Below are 26,770 nucleotides of genomic sequence, written 5' to 3' on the forward strand. Positions count from 1 at the left end.
ATAAGAAGATCAATTATAGTCTTTAATAAATCTGAGACGAATCCCTTTATATGAAGTTATTATCATGATAAACATAATATCTACATTGTGGACGTGTCATATATTAGGATAAACAAAATATCATGTAAATGTCGAATTTGTCAATCTTTCATACTTATGACATATGGTCACCTTAGACATTAGCCCATATATGTTGGGCCTAGGCTGTGGCACTCGAAAATGTGAAACAAAGAAGTAAAATTACCAAAAGAAATTAAAAAATGAGCTTCAGATAAACTTAATTATAAAAATAAACGTCTTTATGTCCGAACTTAAGGTTAGGTTAGTTCGCAATTTACTAACAACGAAAAAAATTGGTCAAAAAAGTCAAAATTATTTGTTCGTAGTTAATAACTGCGAACAAAAGGGAGATAATGTCATAATATCAGAAGGGACGGAAAAAACTAAAAACATGTTTCCAACATAATTTCCATTTTTTTGTCTCTTTTAATAGTATGACATTGTCTCCTTTTTGTTTGCGGTTAATAACAACGAACAACCAATTTTGACCAATTGTTTGTTCGCTGTTAGTAACTGCGAACTAACTTGATCTTAGGCTCGGACATAAAAACACTTATTTTTGAAATTAGATTTACCCGAAGCTCATTTTTATTTTTGTTAATTTTACTTACTTGTTTCACATTTTCGTACCACTCCTGGCCTACCCCAGAATCGGCCCTGTCCAAATCAAGGATAAGGTTTCCCACATATGATTCTTTAAATCTCGCTTAACAGACAGTCACTTACTGAAATCGGGATAATGAAATCATGGAGCAAAAATCTTTAATTTGAAAAGTAAAATTTGTAAATTGGGTGCCTAATCAATTTTTCTTTTTTTTTTTTTTTTTTTTTACTTGTTTTGGACATTTAATAAGTTTCCTGATGCTTTGTTGCAGAGGATCTTCACAGAGTATAGACAACCCTTAGCAGTGACTTACTTTGGGGTGTCCTTAATGATGCTATACCTGCCCATAGCTACCCTAAAAGATCTGATTTGGATCTTCTTCAGAGAAAATACTGCTACCCAGTTGTACAATAGGAGCTTCTTCCTTGGATTCCTTGGAAGGTTTTGCATATCTCCAAAGGCTGATGAAACACGAGATAATACTGATGACTATATCGTTTGCAGTCTGATTACAGATAAACATGTAAATGAAGAGGACAGACCCTGGCCGTTAAGGTATAAGGATGAAGATGATGAACAAATGAACATGCTTGAAAAAGGTTCTGAGCTGAATAAATGGGAAATTCTCAAGTATAGCCTCTGTTTGACTCCCATATGGTTTTTTACTGAGGTACATTTTCATGCTATTTAATTAACAGATGCTAAATACATAAAACAGGTTCCATATAAGGCACACACACAAACATTGCATCACCCCAGTGCACTAAGTAGCTCCAACTTAAGTGCGACCTTACCCTTGTTAGTGATAAAAACGAGATTATTTTCGTTATTTTGTTGTTTGTTGAAATGATGAGTACAAGATTCTTTGCATTGGGGTTGGAAGTGGCCTACGAATAATAGTGAGTGGTGACCTTTGAAGAGTCAACCTTTGGCCTTTCACGTACATATAATAACTCTAACACTTCATATTCTGAATCTAGACTTATACATGTACTTCATCAATGAAATCATACTAAGGCTTTGTTTGGATGGAAGTAAATGGAGGGAAAAGAAAGAAACGGATATGGACGGATGGAGATCTCCTTATTGAAATAGCAAAAAGGGAGGAAGAAAATTTAGAGGGAAGAGATTAGAAGGGATTAAATCCCTTTATTTTGTTAACGTCCAAATCCTCCATAAGAGAAAAAATTTGAAAGGAAAATGAAATTTCCTTCTATTCCCCACCCCTTCCTTCCTATACCAACAACGAAGTCTTTTTCCGCTCTTTTCCTCCCCTTCCTTCCTATTCCCTCCCATTCCTTTCTTCTCTCTCCTAATTTACTATCCAAACATATTGTAAAAGTCTACAATCATACCAAAAAGTCTTACTAACTAACAAAAATGTACAATCCTATTATATGCAGTACTCGTCAAACTTGGCTTTAGCAAATACAAGTGTGGCAAGCACCACGATTTTAACATCTACATCAGGACTGTTTGCGCTTTTCTTTGGAGCTTTGTTTGGCCAAGACTCGATAACCTCTGTGAAAACGATTGCTGTTTTCATTAGTATGGCTGGTGTTTTCCTAACCACATTTGGCAAAACTTGGGCACCAGATCAAATACTGAATGCCTCTGAGTGAGTATACTATACTTCATTGTTTAAAACCAAAATTTTAAAGTTCTTCGTTTAACTATACTTTCCTACATATACAGGTTTTGATTAGTTGCTAGTAGAGGGGTCTTTGAGGATGTGCGAGGTGATAGACACACAAGACCTCCTCTTTTTGTAAATAAAAAAGATAATAAAAAATAAATATGTTAAGTTTAATAATAAAAAATAACTATATTTACTATAAATAAGACGCAAAATAAAGGTTTTGCACAGGGTCTCCAAATTTTTTAAGACGGCTCTACTTGCTAATAGATATAATTGGTTTACTGAAATCCGACTGCAGCAACCGGCAATGCATTTGGTTGAATAAATGAATTGGTGGTTTCATATTTTTGGTTGTGGTTTTGAAAAGAATGAAGATGACAACAAATATGTCTTATTAGTAGTTTGAATGGTGATGGTGAACGAATTTGATAACCGTATTCATACTCATTGACACAGGGAAAGATTGCACACTATCACAGGTGACATTTACGGCCTTCTTTCAGCTATGTTATATGGACTATTTACAGGTAATACATTCTTATACTCTTTGGTGGTTTACTTGAAATTATATATCATCAAGTAAAGTTTGATTCTTTGGCAGTCTTACTCAAGAAATATTGTGGATCAGAAGGAAACAAAGCTGATGTGCAAAAGCTCTTTGGATACATCGGTCTGTTTACTTTTATTTGCTTCTGGTGGCTCGGTAAAAACACATGTGACTGCTCTTGTTAATCCTGTTATTTACTGTAATTATCGTTCTGAATTAGAAGTACATTTTTAAAACGACTGTCAATCGCTGAAACATATGTTTTAATTTGACCTTAAAGAAAAATGTTGAAATATAGTGACTCGAACAGGTCGTTATATGGGATGAAGAGGAAATGGGTCCAAGAGCAGTCCGCGGGGCGCGGAGTTGCTTCTGCTTTGATCCGCAGGGCGCGTAATACTCCGCGGGGCGGGGAGTTGCTTCTGATCTCACTCTGCGGCTCGCGTAGTTTTACACGGGTCGTGTAATTGAAGTTTCTTTTCACGGGAAACGTCTTTTGGGACGGTTACCTTTATTTGTGGTCGGTTATTTGTGGTTACTTAGAGCCCAAACCGTCTTTCAAGTTGGTTTAATTATAAATACCTCTCTTGTTAGCACTAGAAGATGCAATGCAAAATACAAAGTGAAGAAAACTAAGAGAGAAAAAGCTTGGAGAGCCATTGTTGTGGTTTCTCGTGTTCATCTTGTAATCTCCCGGTTTATAGTGAAAAGTTTATTCTCGGTGCCGGTGGATGTAGCTATCACGTTGATAGTGAACCACGTTAATTTCTCGGTGTGATTTTCTTTATTGTTTGTTTGAATCTTTATTGTTTCATTATTGTTTTACGATCTTCGCTTCCGCTGTCGCACAACAAAAAACTAGTTCTCTTCTTTCTTATACAGCGTGGCCACTCGATCTTGTGGGCTTAGAGCCTAAATTTGAGCTTCCAAATTCATCAACAAGGGAAATCGTGCTAGTAAATGGTGTTGTTGGAAGGTTTGTGTCGGATTATATTTGGTAAATTCACTTTTTTGTAGGGGCAAAATTACATTTTTTCACGAGCTTCTACAATTCACATAGGCTGATCTTTTTTTATCTTTCTTTAAGTTCCTATGAGGCTGACACGGTTTGATTTCGTGATAGGGCGGTTTCAGTGGTTTGGACAAACCCGCTTGTTGCAAGTCTAGGCATGACATTAACGATACCCCTAGCAATGGTCGCTGACATAGTTATCCACAGTCGTCATTACTCTCTCATCTATATCCTCGGATGCATTCAGGTATATCCACAAACATACTAGCTAGCTAATTACTTGTATTCATTCCCACGTAAATTAGCTCAGCTCGATCAAAATTTAATCAGATTTTCTCTTAGGCGTAGACCTTACTGACTTGCCCGACATTTTGACAGTAGCGTTTGTTTTTCTGTGCTCGCTTGAGGCGTTGAGCTAATACGTTTCATTGGTATACAATCCAGGTGCTTGCAGGTTTTGTGTTAGCTAACATATCAGACAAGTTTACATTAGACAGAAATGCTTGACATTTTGTCAAAAAGCAGGCATTCCATTGGAGACAGAAATTCCAATACCTGAAATCTAATACAAAGAATGTAATAATACAAACGAACCTTGAAATTTACAGAGTGATTAGGGAATGTAATAATCTTTTGTTTTGGCTTTTCTATATCTATCGACCAATAACCCAATTAACTATTTCACGTAGCATACTGTTACTCACAATAGTTTGCCATAGCTTGATGTTAGAAATCTTCTCCTGATCTAGAAAACTAATATATTAAACTTAAATTGAAACTCTAATTACAAATAATGATTAAAATAAAAAGGATACTAAAATGATTTTATTTTATTATATGTGATTGATTCAATTCAAATCAAATCATGCGTCAATAAAATTATTAATTATATTAGTATAATTATTAAGTCTATTACTGCTAAATAGGGAAAACAATTCTAGCGGTAAATGTTTTTAGTGTCATAATCATAATTATAATTATGAATTTTGGTAATTTTGCTGGAAAGTAACAGTTAATTCACATATTATAAAAAGTCCTAACAATTGATAAATTTTAATTGACTTATTTTTATTTGGTACATATTTTTCTTGTTTAATCTAACATACTAGGTATTTACCCGTGTCATGCATGGATGCATAAATACTTTTTTCCCACAAAAAAAAATATCATATTAATATGAAATGTTAACTTTTAATTAAAAATTATTAAATATTACTCATAAATCAAATTTAAATTTACCACAACAAATAAAAATGTACAAGAGTAATATTAATTATTTGAAATTTATAGAAATATGAGCAACAAATAAAATCATTTGTTGTCATCATATTTAATTATTTAATAGTTTACTACAAAATATGAAATAAAAAAATGTAAATTTACCACAACAAATTAGAAAATATTTCTTTTGCATGATTTGAATCAATAATTATTATAAATATATACAAAATACCTCATATGTTTGAGAAAACTTCCTTGAACACAACATTATAAGTAGAAGTATATGTGATGTTTACATTATCACATATTAAAATCTTTAGTCCTCTTCTACTTGTCACACGTGATACAACCACATATAGTTGACCATGGCTGAAAACAGGTTTTGGAAAAAATAATCCAACATGTGACAAAGACTGTCCTTGACTTTTGTTAATAGTCATAGGAAAACATATGCTTATAAGAAACTGCCTTCTCTGTATCTTAACAAGCAGATTAACATTATCAGTTGGTGTAAGAGTGATACGTGGAATAAGGACAGTATCTCCCTCTTTACATCCTGTAAAATTCTTAGCCTCTATGGTATGTTCCCCAAGATGACTTACAATCAGCGTTGTGCCATTGCACAAACCAGCTGACTGACCAATATTCCTAAGCAAGATAATTAGCACACCTTTTTTCAAACTGATTTCATGATTCGGCAAACCAGAACATTTTATTGTATTTAGAAACTCAACTGAGAATGCATTGTTTTGACTGTTAACAAAACCATCTGCTTTGCTTATAGAATCTAAGCTCAAGTACACTTTTTCCTTACCGTGTATTAATGACATTGCATTATTATTAACTCTGCCAACAATTTCATTTGTAGGAGCTAGAACAACCCTATCATAGAAAAGGCTTCCATCGCTCAATTTTCCTATTAGATTAGGATATGTGTTATGAACAATTGACGCAATAGGATCTTGTACATTTTTCATCAAAATATATTCTGGGATGTCAATCACAACTTCACCGTCATTTGGTTCTCCTAGTTTTCTATCTCCAATTTTAAGTATCCAATCAGCAAATTCTCTTATTTCAACAGCATCACTTAAATCATTATGGAGCCTCATGTTTTTGGTTAATCGCAACACTTTATATGAGTTCCATAAGTATGACAAATTAATAGTTGCAAATACAATATCTTGTCAAGCTCCTTTTGGAATGATAGGGAATATCTAACGAAAACCACCACCAAATACAACTACTTTGCTTCCAAAAGGGATATCTATGGGGAGTCCATCAGCACCACGCAATGCATTCCGCAAGCTTCGAAACAATACTTTCTCACCATAGGTGCTTCATCCCAAATTATCAGTTTGGTTTTCTGTAAAAGTCTAGTTAAGTCACTACCAGGTTTGATATCTAAACACATGGAATCTTGAGTGACAGTCAAAGGTATACCAAATCTAGAATGAGCAGTTCTTCCCTTGAAGCAACGGGTAGTACAATATCTCCCCTTGAATTAATAGCAGCACACAATGTTCGCCACATGAAAGTTTTTCCAGTCCCACCATGACCTTATAGGAAAAATACACCTCCTTTGTCCAGTGCAATTCCACTTATAATATCATCATATATGCTTTTTTGCTCACACATTAAACATGAATATAGTTTTTCATGTTCAACACACATTGCTTCTTTGTCATACATCAATTCCTCCATAATGAGCTTATTACCACCATCTCTCACCAACAGCTCATCTGGACATAACTTATTTGAGATATTACGAAGTGTAGTTTCATTATCTTGTAAGATCTTTTCTATCTCTATTAAAGCATAGTTATTCAGTTGGATTTCATTTAGCCGCAAATCTAAACATAACATAAATTATTATAAATTATAAATTGTTTATGTTTCTAATTTAAAAATTTGTAATATCTATCTAAATGAAAATTTTCTTACCATGTATTCCAAGAATTCTTTGCTGTTTATGGGAGAACATATTCTGAAATAACGTGCCAGGTTTGATTCCAAACATACTCTGTTCTTGAAATACTATTGGAAGTGAGTAAGACTGCAAATAATTTGCGTAGATAATGTCCTGAAGCCCAAAAGCTTGCTTCCAAAATTCCATCAACATAATCTTTATCATCGTCAAGTAACCCCATTGCATAACATGGATCTTTAAACGTAGGATATAAAATCCCATTCACGGACCTTATATCTTCAGAACATATTAGACGCATGTATGTCTTTTTACTACCACTTCATTATGGTCTATTATTTAATATATATTATTGTTTAGAAATTGTTAGAATTGAAAAAATAGGCATATGCTTGAATTTACATGCCAAGTTGCGTTTTTAAGGCTTTTTAGCTTTTATGGCACTAACTTACTTTAAGTAGTTCAAACTTAATTTGTTTGGCATGAAACTTGGCGCACAACACCAATTAGTTTGTTATTGTTTTGAAATTGTTAGAATTGATTGAAAAAATAGGCATATACTTGAGATTACGTTGCTATGTTGTTCTAATATACTTCTATTCACTTTCATTCAGGTACACATCTACAATGCAATTTTTTCAGAGATGAAATTGTTCTTGAGGTGGAGACTTCTGATATTGAGCATAATAGTGATGATGATAAGGACTATGATCTCGAATTAGAGAAGGACATAAGTGATCATGATTCCGAAGAGAAGGGTGACATTAGTGATGATGACCCACATACAAGACATGAGAAACTGGGTGAAGAGGCCCCACCATATCACTCGGAGAAGGAAATAGTACCACTGGATGTTACCACCAAGGCACCAACAATACTAGCCACATCTAGATGGTCTCTAAGAAGAGAAATGGCTCAGGTCCTATAAAAAGCCTCAAAGTCACAGAACCCATGCACTTGGATTACAATGCCTTGGGTCAACCTTGTGGCAAGTGGCATAGACAATATGGAAAACAAATTGGCATTTAAATCTGTATGATTTTCATATTGTACAAATGGAACGAGGTTCCAAAGGGTTTGAAGAACTTTTTATGGGATGATATTGTGGTAAGCTACTTTATTAACACATAGCCTTTTTGTTTTATCTCTTACTCAATTGTAATACTTCATTTGTAAGAGTGTTTTACTCCATTGAAATAATACAAACAAGAAACTACACACCACGGAGGATGTAGCCATCATTGGGTGAACCTCCTTAAATTATTGTGTCAATTTTGCAAATTTTATTTTATCAAACGTTTGTTAGTTCATTGAAATTATTATCGTTCATCAAAGTTCTTAACATCGTATCGATCTTGGCAAATTATTTCAATACACATAAAAGGAGGAAGAATGAATATGAACATACTATTACCAAAAGAGGATAGAGATGAGATTTTACTTGATTTCTTCAATTCTAGAATTCTCTAATTTCCAAAACAATCCCAATTAGCTTCCACTTGCTCAAGAAATCAGATTATTCTAGAATATTAGATTGAATTTCTTCAAACCCTAACTATTGGGGATTTCTAATATGATGAGATTCTATTTTTTTTTTTTCCAAAAACTTACTTTGAGATGATTAGAAGAAGAAGATGAGTATGGGTGTAAGATTAATAATAAAAGGGTATAGCCTTGATGAGTCATAAAATGTAAGGTGACTCAACTTCCTACTCATATTCATCAAATATGAGGTGGTTATATACTCGTATTTTTCATCGTATAAATTATTTTGTCCTCAAAAATAATAAATCTGATATCTAAAAATCGTAGTAAAATTTTACTTTTAAAATGACAAACTCGTTTCACTATTAAAATAATAATAATTTTTTTAAAGACGTTTTTATAACCATTTTCAATATGTTAATAAATTATATCCATTGCACACTTATAATTATTTTAATTTTTTATTATTTCCTAAATTAATTTGCCATATAATGAATAAGAAATCAATAAAAATATTTCATTCGTCTAAGATTTACAATTTTTTGTAACATTATGTATGATATAACATGTATCCTTAGGCCATCTTTAATGGTGACCTTTAAAAAAGGTCATCACACTCTTTTACAATTTTTCTCTCTCCTAAAATTTCATCTTTTAACCTAATTTTATTAACAATGACCTCTTTTAAAAGGTCATCATCCTCATTTTCTTACTTTTTTTCTACCCCACCATAATTTCTCTCCCTTAATTTTCTAACATTTATCTTTATTTTTTTATAATAATATTTTCATGTACAAAGGTAATATAATTTTTTATTTGATTAAAATAGATCTACTATTTTATAATTAAAAAAAATTATTCTTTTAATAAAAATAATATTTTTTAATAAATATAAATATAAATATAATTTTTAATAAATATTTTTTAATATTTAAGAAAAATTCGTTAACTTCAAATAAATATTACAATGCACATACATCAAATAAATACATAATTAAAACATCATTTTTAAACATTACATAATTAAACCATCATTAAAAACAATACATAATTAAAACATAATTAAGACATTACATAATTAAAATATCTACTGACGATTGTAATTCTGAAGGTATTGTCCGAGTTGAACCATCATATCAGCTTCCCATGGCTGAAGAGTTTCCTTTTTGCTTAATGATTCATAGATCTCCCAATTCATTCGATATTCTTCCAGTTGAAGTTGTTTTTGTTTTCGGGCTTCTTTTTGTTTTTGAAGTTCTGTCTTCTCTTTCATTATTTCTGAATTAAGTCGAAGACTCTCTCCAAATGCACTCAAAGCTTGAATTGATTGATCTGCGACCATCTTCCCTGTCATGCGAGCCTTAGCCTTCTTCACACCCTCGGGGCGCGTGGATGATCCTCCTTGAGGTTCACTTGTTGGAGTTTCAGAATCTTCTTCGGTCCTTGATCTTTTCCCACTACTTTTACTACTAACATCATCAGTTGGTTGTTGATCCAATTGTTTTTTTTGATTAGTTTTTACCACTTGCTTCCACTTGTTATACTTTCTTAAAATTTTCCATTGCTCAATCAAGTTAAAGTTACCGTGTTTTCTTTGATGGATTAAATGCGCTTCTTTAAGCACATCTTCGTCTGTCGTGCCACTCTTCTTCCTCCTAACAGCCTCATCATAACTTCCAGACCACTTCAAACATGCTGGAGCAACTCTACCCCAACGACATTTAAGCATGTCGGCGGTTCTTCGTGGGATCAGATGGGGTCGTTCCATCCTCGCTGCTTCATAAGCTTCCTTAACTTTCTGCCACCTCACTCTTATCTTTTGGTTGGTGCTCACAATTGGATCTGTACTTGTGTTCATGACTGAACATATGAGAGCAATATCTTCAATCAAATCCCAACTTTTCTTTGAATGTATAGGGGCTTCATCATTATTATTAGGTAGCTGTTGAGATGGTTGAACCAATTGAGTGAAGCTCGGTGGTGAACCAAATTGTGAAACTAGATCTTGAAATGATGGTTGCGTGTAAAGACTAGCATCAACATGATGAACAGAATTTCCTCCATCTTTACCATATTGAACATCTTGATCATTTCCTTGATTTTCATCAACATCATCATCATCATCATCATCATCATCATCATACTCCATCTCATTTTCATCTAAACTTTCACCCCTTATTGGAGTTGAATACATATCAATATTAGAGTTGACATTGTGAGATTGATGATGGTGGTGAAACATAGTTTGAGAATTTTGGGTATTTTGAGGAACATAATAAGATGAATTTGGGATATTTTGAGGAATATAATAAGAAGAATTTGGAGTATTTTGAGAAAATGGAGGATTAAACGGAGGATTTTGATATTGAATTTGAGCACTTTGATTGTGAGAAGATTTTTTCCTTGGTTTTTTTTTACATGGATTTCTTCCATAATTTGGGTTATTTGAATCCATATTTTTTTTTTGGGATTTTTGAAATGATTACTTTGGTATTTTTTTAAATCAAAAAAAGTAGGAAAATAAGAACAAAATATGTAAAAAAAAAATTATGTCAAAAAATATCAATATGGGTCTCATTTTATAGATCTCGAAAAAATATGACCGTTGGTATAATTTTTTTTTTTAAAAAAAAATTATTTTAATACTAAAATAGCCGTTAAAGGCAAAAAACGGCTATTTTTTCTCACCCAATCAGAACGCGCCACGTGGCCTGCAGCTGACGCACATCAGAGGCATGCAGGGGGCAGCTGGCTGTTAAATTTCAATGCCCAATCAGAACGCAACACGTGGCATTAAATTTTGAAAAAAATTGGGATGACCGTTCAAATGAACGGGTCATCCATTAATATTTTCCCCCAACCTTTTGCATGACCAACCTAAAAATAGATCACCATTTTTAGCATTTTTGGGTCATGTGACCCAATATTAGGTCACCAATAATAGTGCCCTTAGGTTGATACACGGGCATAATCCATCAATTTTAACCTTCCGACGAAAGTATCTGCTCTTCACCAGTCTGCAACCAGTTATTTAAGTAGAAAGAAAAAGTCTTCGTTTTCCAAGCAGAATATAAAGAGAACAAAAATGGAGAAAGGTAAAGGAATTATGGTAGGAGGACGCAGATGGGCTGTTGAATTCACTGATAATTCTACTGCTCCTTCTACTCGAGATTTCCCTGATCCTCCTGGCTTTACTCGCGCTTCTCAAGATCAGGTTTTTCTCTATTTTCCCCCTCTTTTATCTGAAACTTTTGATTCGATTTGATTCAAAGGAATGGGACTATAAGGTTTTTGTTCTGTTGATTTCATTGTACAGGAGGATTCTTCTGTCACTCGTCAAAAGAAGGATGCTGAAGCTAATTGGAAATCTCAGGTATAGTTTACCAATATTTTTTTTTAAGTTTAGGGTTTGTATTTCTAATCAATTTTTGTTTGTGAAGTCGGTGGTATAGTTTGACTGGGAGATTTCAATTGATTTTGTTAAATAGTGAGATGGGTTTTTGATTGCGGGAAGGTTTATTCAATATTAAAGTTCTTGTCTTTTATGCTAAATTTCTCATATTTATTGATTGTAGCTTGTAGATATCAGTTAAATGAGTGGAAAGATAAAATCTCTGTAAAATATTGTTCATATTGGTATACGTCTTTGAAAGTAAACAACATAGATTCAGTTAAAGTGAAGGAAATAACGCTTTTTATTACTCAATTGGGTGTTTGGCAAACGATCGATACCTAATAGCTAATTGGAGTGACTGATTTGACTAGCTGATTTTATCAATTGATTTGACCGTATGATCTTGAACCTGCTACTAAGACCATCATGTTTAAAAATAGTTTACTCATAATAATAAATTGTTTCAACCATCTAATCTACTTAACATTGGCATATGATGGTTTGACATTCCAACCCACTAACTATGCCAAAAATTGCTAAAAGTACCCCTTAAGCAATTTACCAAACACGCCCAATACATTTTTTGTAAATCATTTTGTTCCGAGAAGAAAGGAACAATTTTGGTACAAATAGAATGAGATCTTTAGGAATAAGCTTCAAGCTCAACACTGAGCATTATACTTCTCTTTTTTTAAATGTCTACACTTTTGTTTTCACGTTATCAAATGCACTATTTCAAAGTACCTTCAACTGTGCATATAAAAAAGTCAAAAAAAGGCTTCTGCTTCTAAAAGGTTGTAGATTTATAAATTTTATTGTGTAATTGTGGATCACCATGAAACACAATGAAACAAAATGAAGGAGAATTTTAATCTTTGTTAGTTGTAAATGTAAAATAGTATGAAAACTAGTTAGTAAATTTTTCCATCTTTTCTAAAGATTATTTTAAGGAATTTTTGATATGGACGTTAATATTTGTATATTTCGATATTGGCGTTATTGCTTTTAAATAAAAACCACCATTAAATGGTATTTTCTATTTTATGATTTGAAGGCGATGGCTTGATGAAATGTTTCTTTTTGATACCACATGGATATTTACTTCAGACTAAAATGCATATTTTGCAAGATATTGAAGGAACAAATAAATTGTGAGCTACTCCCTAGTCCCTTTGTACCATTTGATTTGCACCTCTTTTATGGAGGTGTGAATATTAATTTGTATGTGAATAAATAACAAGTAGAGTAAGAAAATGAGTGGATGGGATTATAAGAATTATGCATTTATGGATGAGATCAAAAGAGAATTGTGGGGGACAATTGGCAAAAGAGAAAAGGGTGTGAAGTAAGTGGGGTAACAAAAAGTAGAAAGGACCATTGGCAAAAGAGAAAAGGGTGCATAGTAAGTGGGACAACAAAAAATAAAAATTCAGTGAATGGGATAGAGGGAGTACATTTATTCAATGGGTTCTTGTTTCCTTAGTAATGTGAATTTAACTTCCTTTTGGATGCATGCCGCTAATTTTATACTCTGAATCTGTCCTTAGAAAGCTTGGGAAGTTGCACAAGCTCCTTTGAAAAATTTGATGATGATGGGATTCATGATGTGGATGGCTGGAAGCACTGTACATTTGTTCAGCATTGGTATAATTTTTTCGGCTCTTTGGCAGCCCATTAGTGCCCTTCGAGATGTTGGAAAAGGTATAAACATTTAATACAATGTATCCTTATATTCGACTCTATGGGTTTCTTGCATTATTAGAGCTTAATAGCAATCAACACTTGTTTTGTTTTTCCAGTTTTTGAGCCTTATAAGGACAACAAAGTTGAGCTTCTAGGTCCAAAGTTGGTTTTCATCGCTCTTAACTTGGTGGGACTTGGCCTTGGTGTTTGGAAGGTAGTCTTTGAATCTCAATGTTGTGTTTAGGGATAAAATAAGTTCTCTTGCTGTTTCCTTGACAAGAATGTTTTTTTTTTGACAGCTAAACACATTGGGTCTACTCCCAACACATGTGTCAGATTGGGTGTCCTCCTTACCTCCCGCTCAGGTTCAACATTACCTCATTTTATGTCTTTTTAAAATTTTTTGTTATGTAACTTCCTCTCTGGATTTGCTGATGAATTACAATGGTCCGAGTTCTTAAAAAATGATTTCTGATGAATGTCAATACTCTTAGTTCTTAATTGTTGGGTGCTTGCTATTTATATGTTGTCCTTGTTACTGGCAGTGCAACCAGATAAGTGAATAAGGCTTACTTAGTTCTTAGGGGCTCATGTGGTACATTTTATAAATGGAACTATGGAAGTAAAGAGAATGATTTCTTGTTTAAGTTTGCATAAAAAGTACATGTTAATACCATGGTAATGGAATTCCAGACTCGTGTATTTTTTCTTCACAAATTTTCTCTACCATCCAATACCACTCCCTTAAGAGGTAAGGGAATGAATTGAAATGACTTTCAATTGACAAAAAAAAAAGTTTGTTTGGGGTTGAACAAACATCACTATGAACCTTGACATGAGGCTAAAATTACACTAAACCAGTAAAATTTCATTTTCATTGCTTAAATTTATGACTAGGGTACTAAACAGGTAAGAGTAGTATTGCTTTATTTTTGCAATGACTTGTAAACTTGAGTCTTGAAGTGTTATGCTTTTTTTTTTTTCGTATATTACCCGCATATACATGGTGATTTTGATCTGTATTCTGTAGTGAATTACCTTACTTCTCTATAACTAAATAGTATGTAGGGGCAGCTTGAGTGCTTTTGGTACAAGATGCACTTCAGTTTCCATGTGGCACCTTTTAGGTGATACATTTGGAGATGGGAAAATTCTAGTCTATGCATTGCTTGTGAAGAGGGAGGGCAAAACATGATGTGGCTGGTTCTTGAATGCAGGATTGGAGTTTTGAATAGTAAAGATAAAAGTCAACATAAGTGTAATGGCCAAAGATTGAAGGAAAATGTTTTATTACTGGGAACAAGATAAGTAGAAGTTTTCTTAAGGCTTTTAGACTTTCAAACAATGAATAGACAACACTCAACAGACCCCTTACAAAGCTGCACCACTAATATATACATAGAGAGGATCCACAAAAACAGAAACCAAAACTAATCTAAAACCACAATCCATAAGACCAAACTGCTCTTAATGACACCACTTCCTTATTGCTCATGTGAGTCATATTATTACCAGCAGGCCAAACAACCACCTTGTCTTCAAGGTGGGTAGAATGTAGCTTAGGCTACAACAACGAATAGAAGTAAAACTTGCTGAAATTGTGCAAGAATCGCTTGCTTGTATGATGTCGTGTGGTGCCTTATCTTCTTGCTCATAATTTTACCCAACTCTATAAATCTCTTGCTGTGAAAAATTGTTCAATGAAACTGAAATCTGAATACAACATTGTAATTCAGAGTAGAATGAAGTATCATGAAAAATAAAGGCCCAACCAAAATTTAAAGGGTTAGTAGCCATAGCAAGGCTTGTCCATAGAAAGAAAAGTGAATGAATGGGCTAGGTTTATGAATTGGGTGAGAGAAAACAATCAAAATTCTTAACAAGTGGCTTACAATATTGGCAATGAGGTAAATTTAATCCAATTACCGCCGTAACCCTGAGTTTATGTTCTGGAGCTTTCTTAAACGAATTGCCATGTGTTATAGTCCTTATATCCTCTTCACCATCTGAAAACCCATCCCCTTCATCTTTCCCAACTATTGTGCCCACCCTTTTCAGAACCTCATGACCTCTTCTCTTGCTGCTGCCGTCATCAATACTGCTACCACCATCAAGAGTCTTCATCATATCCTTTCTTCCTCTTACAATCACAAGACAACATTCTAGCCTTTTCCCATTCTCTTCGTTGTGGAGCTCGTGTAATTCTAGAATTTTCTATAGTTGTTAATTGTTCAACATCTTCAACCAAAACTACGGTCTTACTCCATTTCCTGACCAGTGAAGGTGTCATGGATGGATCCTATGACATTTTCATAAGCTCTCCAATTGCTTTCTTCTACTCTAGCGGTGCTTCATCGCCATCAATATCCTTTTCTTGCCGGTGAGTTTTTAAGGTCCACCACAGTCCACCGTTAATAAGGAAGTTGCCTTGTTCCTTTCTCCATTTCTCATTGATTTACCCTAGCTGCAGCACCATTCCTCAGCCTTACATACATCTGAGACCGCCCTGCACTATGTATGGGCGGACTTTTTTTCTTCCCATTTTTTGCTTCCTTCTCTAGTTCTCTTTTTTCTTTAGTAACCCAAAACTCTATCTCGTCAAAATTTTCTGGACAAAATTCGTCCATTTCCATTGAAAATCTTTCAATATTTCACCTAAAAATAGGGTTTTCTGAAAGATCTTTTATCTTTTTTTCTTCAAAAATTTCAAGAATGTTGTCATACACCTTCATATTTGCTGCCAGATCCATGCTAATTTCCACACGCACCACCTCCTGTGAAATTTCCTCTTTAATTGCTTGCACATATTCTTAATGAGATGTGCAAACTCAATTTTGCCACAGAAATCTTCATCAGTCTTTTTCGAAAGTTGTTGCTCTCCATTCTTCCCTTCATTGTTCTCCATGCCTCCTCCACTTCCATTTTCTCACTTCTTCACTACCACAGTACCCCCGTCTTTGTTTCGACCTTCCTCCCACCAATTTTGCCCAAACTTGTGTTATCCTCCCTTGGTCTTCTTTAATTTCTTGCACCAGCTCTCCTTTTCCATCCGCCTCTCATTCTTCAAGTAGATGTGACATAAACTCCTTGAATTCCTCCTGCAATTTCAAGTGTACAGATCTGAATAGTAAAGATAAAAGATGATACGCTTGTAATGGCAAGAGACAAAAGGAAAATGATTCATTACTGTGAACAAGATAAGTAAAAGTCTTCAAGTGATTCCTATACTCCTAAACAGTGAATATTTTCTTAAATCTCTAGACAAGACTCAACAGACCCCTACACCACTATATATATACACAGAAAGAATTCCACCAAAATAGAATCCAAAACAAATCTAAAACCAAAAACCAAAAGACCAAACTGCCCTTACCGACGCTACTTTCTTGTCGGTCACGTGAGTCATATCACAACACTTCAAGTTGAGACTTAAGTGAGGAGCATTAATGAGAGTAACCCGAAATTCTTACATGCTCACACATATTCCTTTAAAGGCATCATAATCCGCAACATATGCCACATTTTGAAGGTTGTATGCTGCTTATAGGTCTCAAAAGTTGAAAGATTTTCTAGTTTTCACCTCAGTTTTTTTACCTATCCCCTGAATATGTTGGGAATCATTAATTGACTTGCCCCCTTCCTCCCAACTCCCTCTTCTTGCCCAAGCATTTGCTAATACGAGTGTATACGACATACTTGCTTTGCATAAAACATGATAATTGATAGTATAAGCCTCTTTTCTTGCACCTTTATTGATCTACCTATATGACACCCTATGACCTGATTCTATCATATCTGTTGACAAACTCTCCTTATGTTATAATGTTCCTCTTTCAGTGATGTCTGATATTCTCATTTCGCAGATGCATCCCTCCTCGCCTCACCCAACACAATTAAAAAAAAGAAATATCTAGTTAATGACAAACCAAGGTTTCTTTATCCTCTCTGTGTGTTGAAGAATGACAAACTATGGCATAAATAATATACATGCAACAACATGAATATGCAAACAATCAAGTATCAAGCAACATGACAAACAATCAACAACAATCCACCAACAAAACATAAACATAATAAACTATTACAATAAACAAAATAATTTCTCCCTCTTTTTGACTTTCATCAAAAAGTAAATAGGGAATTAAATGTTTGGGATTGTTTAACAAAAATTAATCGTTTACCGATTAAAAAAGTTGTTCATCAACCAACATAAAAACTACTTTTTGGACCTTGTCTTCCTTTTCTTGGAAGCCTTAGGTTTTCCGGGTGGAATAGTGATTGGGGTAGCTTCAACAGTTGGTGGTGATATAGTTTGGACAGGGGTAGCAACCTCTCCATCTTTTGACACCTTCTGCTCTTTCTCAGTAGGCTCCTCTTCATGCCCTTCATATCTTTCATGAAAGCGTCTAGCATAAAGGTAAGTTTGGACACTTTATCATGCAATTCGAGTAAGGACACTTTGATTTCACAAACCTCAGAATCAAGTGACTCGAGGCAAGAATGGGTAGTAGACTTTCTTTAGAATGAGGGTCCAACCGGCCTATCTTTTTCCCATGCAATTTCTGTAACTCCTCTTTCTTTGTCACAGCTAAATTTGAGTATAACTCATATTTACCTTCGACTTTAAAGATCCCTAAAGGAGGCAAAACATTGTTGGAAAAAGATTGAGGACCAGAATAGTCAACCTCTTCCAAATCAGTGTTGAGATTGAAGTGATCAAAGATGAGTGAAAGAAGATTTGCATAAGGGAGGGCCAAATTTTGGAAACTGAAACTACAAAACCACATAGTAGAAATGATTAAAGCGGCATAATCAATCGGTTTTCGGGCAACAATTTTCCACATTAAAATCAAATGAGAATTAGAGACCAACTCACAAGAAGTTCCTTTGGAAAATACAATTTTGGCTATCAAACTGTAGAGAAGTTTTCTAGACAAAGTTAATCCATTGTGGGTTAACTGTCTTGTAGGAGAAAATCAAGATGAGATGATAAAACAAACATATCTTTAGCATTTTCAAAAGCAATTGAGCTAGGAGTGGAATCATCAACAACATTAGAAAATTTGAACAACTCGTTGATTAGGGTTTTCGTAATCACAATTTCTTGACCTTTAACATAACTTCTTAAAGCGAGAAAGCCATCAAGAGTTATGAAAGATAGATTGCAATAAAAGGTGAGGGAATAGATGGAGTAGGAGTTTCTTGCATTGGTGATTTTGAAGTCTGTCCTATTTCAGTTTTTGTAGAGGATTGGGTTAACTTTCTCTTAGGGGCCATTGATGAGTTTTCTTAGAACTTGAAAGGGAAAAAATGAAAGAGATGTTTCAAAAGAAAATCAGAAATGTGTGAGAGTGAATGGGAAAAGGATGGTTCACAACTTCTTAAAAGAGATGAAGTACAATGCATTTGTACAACAATAAATTGTGATTTGACAACTTAGGGAAAGGACAACATTAAAGTTGAGTGTAGCTTGACCGGTTTGGAGTGTATTGAGTGACGTGAGTGTATGCATAACGACTGTAATCATGAGTCTCATTTAAAAACTAATTAGATTAGGACCAAATACATCACTAAGTAATTTGTATGTGGTTGACGTCCAAAACATATATATCAAGCATACAATTTTGTTTAAGAAAATTAAATATCCTTTACTAATTAAAATTATTTAATTATAAATCCCATTATTTATATTTTATATATGTAACATATATTTTTAAGAAATTGAAATTTAATTTTCAACCCTCAAATACATGTACAAACATATGTATATGCAACCATAATTAAATCATGTAAATAAAATGAAATACTCCCCTTAAATACATACTTAGTATTTAGTAATATTTTAACCTTACTCCTCCTTAGTTCATGCAACATCATTTAACATGCCAAGTTCCATATGAATATATGCAAAACGATCAGGACTTAAAGGTTTTGTAAATATATCAGCTAATTGATTTTCTGTAGGAATAAAAGATAGTGTAATATGACCTTTCTCAACATGATCACGTATGAAATGGTGACGAACCTCAATGTGTTTTGTACGTGAATGTTGTACTGGATTTTTAGTAATACAAATTGCACTTGTATTATCACACTTAATTGGAATACCTTTGAGATCAACTCCAAGATCTCGAAGCTGTTGTGCAATCCATAAGATTTGAGAACAACATGCACTAGCTGATATATATTCAGCTTCAGCCGTAGATAAAGCAACTGAATTTTGCTTTTTAGAATACCATGAAATCAATGATGATTCCAAGAATTGACACGATCTTGAAGTGCTTTTTCTATCCACCTCATAACCAGCATAATTAGCATCTGAAAAACCAATTAAACCAAAATCTCTACAACTAGGGTATCATAGACCGAAGTCTTTAGTTCCATGCAAATATCTAAAGATTCTCTTAACTGCTGTTAAGTGAGATTCTTTTGGGTTAGCTTGAAAACGAGCACATAAACAAACACTAAACATTATATCAGGACGACTAGCTGTTAAATACAATAAAGAACCAATCATACCTCTATAAGTCTTTTGATCAACACTCTTACCATTTATATCTTGATCTAGACTTAGTGTTGCACTCATAGGCGTATTAGTACTTTTGCATTGATCCATATTGTACTTCTTTAATAAATCTCTAACATATTTACTTTAACAAATAAATATGCCATCTTTCTTTTACTTTATTTAATAAATCGCTTATTTAGAACTCTATAAGCCTTACTATTTAATGAGTATCTAAGAAATATACCTTCATCACTTCTAGCATCAAATTTACCTAAATTATCCTTTCCATTATTATGGATAAAATATTTGTAACCAAATGATCTAAGGTAGGCTATGTTTGGTTTTCTTCCTTTAAATAACTCGTAGGGGATTTCTTAAGTATAGGTCTAATGAGACACCTATTTAAAACATAATTTGCTGTGTTAATTGCCTCGACCCAATAATGTTTGGCTAATCCATTCTCTATAAGCATTGTCCTAGCCATTCCCTCTTAAGTTTTTCGTTTCAACCACGCCATTTTGTTGGGGTGTCCTAGGAGCTGAAAAGTTATGGGTTATACCGTATTTCTCACAAAACGAACCAAAGCCTAGTTGATCAAACTCTCTCCCATGATCACTTCTAACCGAAACTATTAGAAGATTCAACTGAGTTTGCATTTCTTTACAACATCTTGAGAACGGTTTCAAGGCTTCACTTTATCCTTCAAAAAATCAACCCACGTAAATCTAGAATAATCATCAACTGTAACTAGAATGTAAGATTTACCTCATATGCTCCGTACACGCATTGGACCACATAAATCAATGTGTAGAAGTTCACATGGTCTTGATGGACTTACCATTTTCTTCGGTTTAAAAGAACTTCTTACTTGTTTACAGCTAATGCAAGCATCACATGCAGGACTGTGTTTGTAGTCAAGAGCTGGAAGTCCCTTAACTAGATCATTACTTACTAATTCATGCGTGGTGTGCGTATTTATGTGACCAAGCCGTCTATGCCATAGCTTTGGATCATCCGTTATTGGCTTTAAGTAGTTGAAATTTTGAGCTGCAATTTCGTTAGTATTCAAAGCATAAACATTATCATGTCTAAGGGCGATAATAAATGTATCTCTGGTGTCAGGGTTTTTTAGAATACATTTTTCTTTATCAAAGATTACTTGATTACCTTTTTCACATAGTTGAGACACACTTAGCAAGTTAAATTTTAGACCTTCAACCAAGTAGACATATATATATATATATATATATATATATATATATATATACATATATATACATATACATATATATACATACATATATATGTATATATGTATATATATATATATATATATACATATATATATACATATATATACATATACATATATATATATATATATATATATATATATACATATATATATACATATATATACATATACATATATATACATACATATATATGTATATATGTATATATGTATGTATATATATATATATATATATATATATATATATATATATATATATATATATATATATATATATATATATATATATATATATATATATATATATATATATATATATTCGCGCAAAATGGTTCAAAAAAACCCTAAAACCGACCATAATTCGCATTTTTCAATTCACATTCACGAGGTGATTAGCTAATCATGTGACACTGTTCACAACACTCCAAATTCTAAAGTAACTTTCCAACATAACTTAAAAGCTATCATAGGCCTTGGTAAAAAACAGTTTCATTACAGTAGTAAACATACTAAGAGCATGCGACCTCTTCCTAACATGTATTAAAGTGCTTCTTAATGACCTAGGTTTTAGTTAAACTCTATTCCATAGTTCAATTATAGAATTACAAACAATAGACTTTTATTCCATAGTAAACATACTAAGAGCATGCGACCTCTTCCTAACACGTATGTATATGTATGTATATATATATATATATATATACATACATATATATATATATATATATACATACATATATATATATATATATATATATACATACATATATATATATATATATACATACATATATATATATATATATATATATATACATATATATAGATATATATACATATATATATATATATATATATACATATACATATATATATATATATATATATATACATATATATAGATATATATACATATATATATATATATATATACATACATATATATATATATATATATATATATACATATATATATATATATATATATATATATGAGAAAATTATAAAAAACTACCTAATATATATACTCCATTTTGTAAAAAACTATCTTATGTAAAAATTTTTGCAAAAAACTACCTTATATAATACAACTGTTTGCAAAACACTACCTTATAACGGTTTGTGGCCTTTGACCGCTAACTTTAACTGTTGACCCACATGTGACACTCACGTGATGTGTAAATGTATTTAGTTCTTCATTTCAGTTTAGTCCATTCGAAATCCCTTCTTTCTTCCTGCCATTTCTAGCGATAACTCAGATGGGATTTCTCCTGTCAAATGATTATTGTGCAAATCAAGCAGCTCAAGGACAGTGACATTACCAATCTCATGAGGAAGATTACTCGAAAATTGATTCATATACAAGTCGAGAAAAACAGTTTGCGATAGCCGGTGACAACCCACCAGTCAATGCATTCCCCAGCAACAACAGCTTGCTGAGCTTCTTCAATCCTAAAATTTTCTCTGGGATTGACCCAGTAAGCCTATTCCTCGAAAGATCAAGCGTGTATGGGTCACTACAATTCCCAAACTCGGCAGGAATAGTCCCAGGCACCGAGTTTGCCCATAGGAAAAAGCTCTGCAAAAACTTAAGATCTCCTATCTGAGACTAGTACAGTTATTCAACTCAGAAGGAATTGAACCTGTTAGTAAATTATCCGATAGATGAAGCTGCTATAACAACACCAATTTCCCCAATTCACCAGGAATCTCCGCAGATAAATTATTAGCTGATAAATCAAGCACAATCAAGTCCGAACAATTCGACAGCTCGACTGGAATACTGCCCGATAGAGTATTTCCCCATAGAAGTAAGCTACTGAGCTTCTTAAGTCTACCCAACTGAGGGGGTATTTCGCCCGTCATCTTATTCATGTGTAAGTACAAATTTGTGAGCTGGGAACATGAACCCAACTCTGGCGGAATCGAAGATGATGATTTTGAAGATGATGATTTTGAAATGGGGTCTGCAGCTGATAACAGAGATAATAAAGCTTGCCCATCTGGTGATAAGCTTGAAACTGAAACTACCCAGATCATTAAAATCATGTTTATGATATAACATGGATGGATTGTAGATTATAAGTCTCCATTTAGTTCTTTTTTAAGAAAAAAAAAATAAAAAAAAAAGGTTAAAAACATCACGTGAGTGTCACATGCGGGTCAACGATTAAAGTTAGCGGTCAAAGGCCACAAACCGTTATAAGGTAGTGTTTTGCAAACAATTGTATTATATAAGGTAGTTTTTTGCAAAACTTTTTACATAAGGTAGTTTTTTACAAAATGGGGTATATATTAGGTAGTTTTTTATAATTTTCTCATATATATATATATATATATATATATATATATATTTATTTATATATATATATATATCACCTTATGATATAGCAATAAAAGTCCATTGTTGTAATTCTGTAATTGAACTATGGAATAGAGTTTAACTAAAACCTAGGTCATTAAGAAGCACTTTAATACGTGTTAGGAAGAGGTCGCATGCTCTTAGTATGTTTACTACTGTAATGAAACTGTTTTTTACCAAGGCCTATGATAGCTTTTAAGTTATGTTGGAAAGTTACTTTAGAATTTGGAGTGTTGTGAACAGTGTCACATGATTAGCTAATCACCTCGTGAATGTGAATCGAAAAATGCGAATTATGGTCGGTTTTAGGGTTTTTTTGAACCATTTTGAGCGAATTGCGAATTCAAAAGGCGAACTAACTAACAAATTATGTGTCACTGGTTGTGAAGATGAATTTTTGAAGATTGAAGTTATATGATTAACCCGATGATATAAATGATCATTACCTGTTCCTAAATTTGATATTGTATTTAATAGGGTCTTCTCTACTTGTGATCCAACAATAAAAATTCTTCCCATTAGGCTACATCTGAGGCTATACTATTGTAATCAACTAAGACACATCCTTATGTTGTGTTTGTGTCAATGATGCTTACTTATGGAGTCTCTTAATACTAGAAGTTTAGAAAGCGTATATGTATGTGTTGTCTTTGTAGGGTTGAATTCCTCTTTAGTAAATGAAAATATGCTGAGAAAGCAAAATCAATTTACAACCTATGTTCGAGAAAGAAGGATATACCTTTTAAGGATTTTCCAATCTCTCCTTAACAACACAACTTTGCGATAGCTGAATTCAAATTATATTCGTTCCTGCTTTTCCGCATTCTGATTCTTCCGGTATTATCCACTAGAATGCAGACCAGCTTCAATTGCTTTGTTGTCATAGAAACTCTCAGGCACTGAAACAGATTTCACCAAGAATAAAATCTGATACTTCTCTTTTATTTCCTAGAGACGTAGCACACATTTATCCTCTATTGAGACTTGAAAATTTCACTGCTAATTTAGTCGGATTATTTTTCAACTGTGTGCTGATTGTTTTTGGATTTCAGTATTTTCCAAATTTCCCTACCTTTAGTCATTGATTACATATTTGACAATTTTATTTGTTTTGCTCTCAGGATGTCGAGTATTCCGGTGGTGTTCAGGGGTTTTCTCTCTATTAATTGTCTGCAAAATGCTTCATTCATCAAGTGAACCAATCTTTAGACTCTTACGAAGCATGGCTGTTGATTTCTTGTTATGACCTTATTTTGTAAGGCGCATAAAAATTAGAACTTCTGATTTTATGATATGTTCGAGATGGATTCTGTCTCGGAAGAGAATTCAGGAGATGATTGCCGTGCAAGATATGAGTTCCTTTTCTTTTTTGTGGGTGTGAAGAACCTAAACAAATCATGTCTTGGTAGTTGGTACTATAAATTTAATAGTCCTTTCTCTTATGGGCGCACCTAAGTTTTATTGGTCATAATTTTTAGAATCTTATTTTCTTTATAAAGATTTGATAGTAATAGAATAAACTGAGTTTCCATTGACGTTTCTTAATTGTGTTTGTCTTGAATTCTTGTGTAGTACTTTGTTGTTTTATGGAGATTAACAATCTTTTAGATAACGAACATGAGTGGACAAAAGGCTAGAAGAAAATACTTTAAGCGAAATGCAATATATGTCTTCATCTCAATTTACTTAATTTTTCCTTATCTTCCATTGCTTTCAACTAAGTAGAAAATTGGAAGTGTAACTCATTAGAACAATGAGTACTTTGGTATTCTTTTTTTCTATTCAATTTTTTTTTTTAATTTTTTTTTGTCAAAGAAAAATATGATTATAGACATATACCTTTAAGGTTTTTAATAGAAGAAATGTAGTTGAAGTCATGGTGGTGATTTCTAAAGTGGCCAAGGATTAACAACTTGAATAGTTTTGATGTGGATATTAGCTATATCCATGGTTGTAATTTTTTTAATATATTGTTCACAATGAAGGGAAAATGCTATTCTTAGAACATTTTCTCTTAAACTTACTTTTTGAACTTATTACTTATTCTTATTAAAATCAGATCAAAATAGACTAGATCAGATCAGATTAAATTTGTTCAGATCAAATTAGACCAGATCAGATCAGATCATGATTACCCATTATTATTATTATTATTATTATTATTTTTTTTTTTTGAGAAATAAGAATAATTATAACACCAAAACAATATCCGAGTACAAATACAAAGAAACAAGATGATGCCAACCATCATGAGCACTAGCGAGAGCCACCTTCTAGGAAGGGTTCCCAATCAAGGCTTAATCATTTTTAGCATCATTCCAAGAACAAGATTACAAAGCAAGGAGCCAATCTATTTGCCTATCATTCTCCTTGCACAATTGAATTAGCCTATTTTTCACACTCCACTTGATCTGATTGATGATGTGTGTTGTAGTTGATGTATCTTTTTTCCTCCAAATAACGTCATTCCGTAATTTCCAAACACCATAAACTGTCGCTGCAATTGCAACTAGTAAGGCTTGCTTCTTCATTCTGTCCCCCTGATGTTTCCGCACTTGTGGAGGATGGAATGCAATGAATGGGACGTTGAGTCATATCCCATCCACTGCATAATTTGCTGCAAAATCATCACACTGCATGGGCATTGAAAGAAGAGATGATCGTGTGTTTCAATATCGTTACTGCAAAGAACACAAGTTGCGTCCTGTACCAAATTAAAATTCAGAAGTCTGTCTCTTGTATACAACCTGCTTCTCATAGTTAACCAGGTGATGAACCTATGCTTAGGTACTGAATATCTGCACCAGACGTTCCTGCTCCAGTTGACGTTGTTCTCAGGTGGTATCAGCAATCTGTACACCCTTTTAATGCTGTACTGCGTGCTGGTCTGCTGCTGGATAGTAGCATGTATTTCATCTCTTAACTTGCATAGCCCTTTCCCCATCCAGCTCGCAGTGATGGGAGGATTATGTTCCTCCCATTTTTGGTCTTTAATGTAAACTGCATGAACCCACTTGACCCATAAATTGTCCTTCTTATGGCTTATGGCCCAAATTTGTTTTCCAATGGCTGC

General features: G+C 33.3%; 4 protein-coding genes across 13 annotated transcripts; 2 read left to right on the plus strand and 2 right to left on the minus strand.

Annotated features, from left to right (window-relative positions):
• The first annotated feature begins 675 nt into the window (after positions 1–675).
• On the plus strand, positions 676–4,541 carry LOC130818129 (thiamine-repressible mitochondrial transport protein THI74-like). Of its 9 annotated transcripts, none has more exons than XR_009043921.1 (8): positions 676–834; positions 936–1,334; positions 2,068–2,282; positions 2,760–2,830; positions 2,905–3,018; positions 3,733–3,847; positions 3,985–4,109; positions 4,307–4,541. XR_009043921.1 is itself a non-coding variant. In XM_057684172.1 (8 exons), exons 2-8 carry the CDS (start codon positions 993–995, stop codon positions 4,367–4,369), a joined length of 1,056 nt encoding a protein of 351 aa, XP_057540155.1. In that variant the 5' UTR covers positions 676–834; positions 936–992; the 3' UTR covers positions 4,370–4,541. The 9 variants fall into 9 exon arrangements, 5 of the variants coding, with proteins under 5 accessions (XP_057540155.1, XP_057540158.1, XP_057540157.1 ...); XR_009043922.1 differs by having other exon boundaries at positions 3,733–3,826; XR_009043923.1 differs by having other exon boundaries at positions 2,905–3,006; positions 3,733–3,826.
• LOC130818460 (uncharacterized) lies at positions 4,377–6,195 on the minus strand. The gene is made up of 3 exons (XM_057684631.1): positions 5,335–6,195; positions 4,531–4,602; positions 4,377–4,424 (listed from the first exon to the last, which is right to left on the minus strand). Exons 1-3 carry the CDS (start codon positions 6,193–6,195, stop codon positions 4,377–4,379), a joined length of 981 nt encoding a protein of 326 aa, XP_057540614.1.
• A 3,387-nt stretch (positions 6,196–9,582) lies between these two features.
• On the minus strand, positions 9,583–10,737 carry LOC130818461 (uncharacterized). Its single transcript, XM_057684632.1, has 2 exons — positions 9,792–10,737; positions 9,583–9,701 (listed from the first exon to the last, which is right to left on the minus strand). The coding sequence occupies exons 1-2, from the start codon at positions 10,735–10,737 to the stop codon at positions 9,583–9,585; spliced, it is 1,065 nt and encodes a 354-aa protein (XP_057540615.1).
• Positions 10,738–11,364: 627 nt separating this feature from the next.
• Positions 11,365–25,306, plus strand: LOC130817526 (uncharacterized). Of its 2 annotated transcripts, XM_057683281.1 has the most exons (6): positions 11,365–11,709; positions 11,812–11,868; positions 13,437–13,590; positions 13,689–13,786; positions 13,872–13,937; positions 24,819–25,306. In XM_057683281.1, the coding sequence occupies exons 1-6, from the start codon at positions 11,581–11,583 to the stop codon at positions 24,861–24,863; spliced, it is 549 nt and encodes a 182-aa protein (XP_057539264.1). In that variant the 5' UTR covers positions 11,365–11,580; the 3' UTR covers positions 24,864–25,306. The 2 variants fall into 2 exon arrangements, with proteins under 2 accessions (XP_057539264.1, XP_057539263.1); XM_057683280.1 differs by lacking the exon at positions 24,819–25,306 and having other exon boundaries at positions 11,446–11,709; positions 13,872–17,479.
• The last annotated feature ends 1,464 nt before the right edge of the window (positions 25,307–26,770 follow it).

The sequence above is a fragment of the Amaranthus tricolor genome, chromosome 7, assembly GCF_026212465.1.
Source record: "Amaranthus tricolor cultivar Red isolate AtriRed21 chromosome 7, ASM2621246v1, whole genome shotgun sequence".
Taxonomy (NCBI): Eukaryota; Viridiplantae; Streptophyta; class Magnoliopsida; order Caryophyllales; family Amaranthaceae; genus Amaranthus; species Amaranthus tricolor.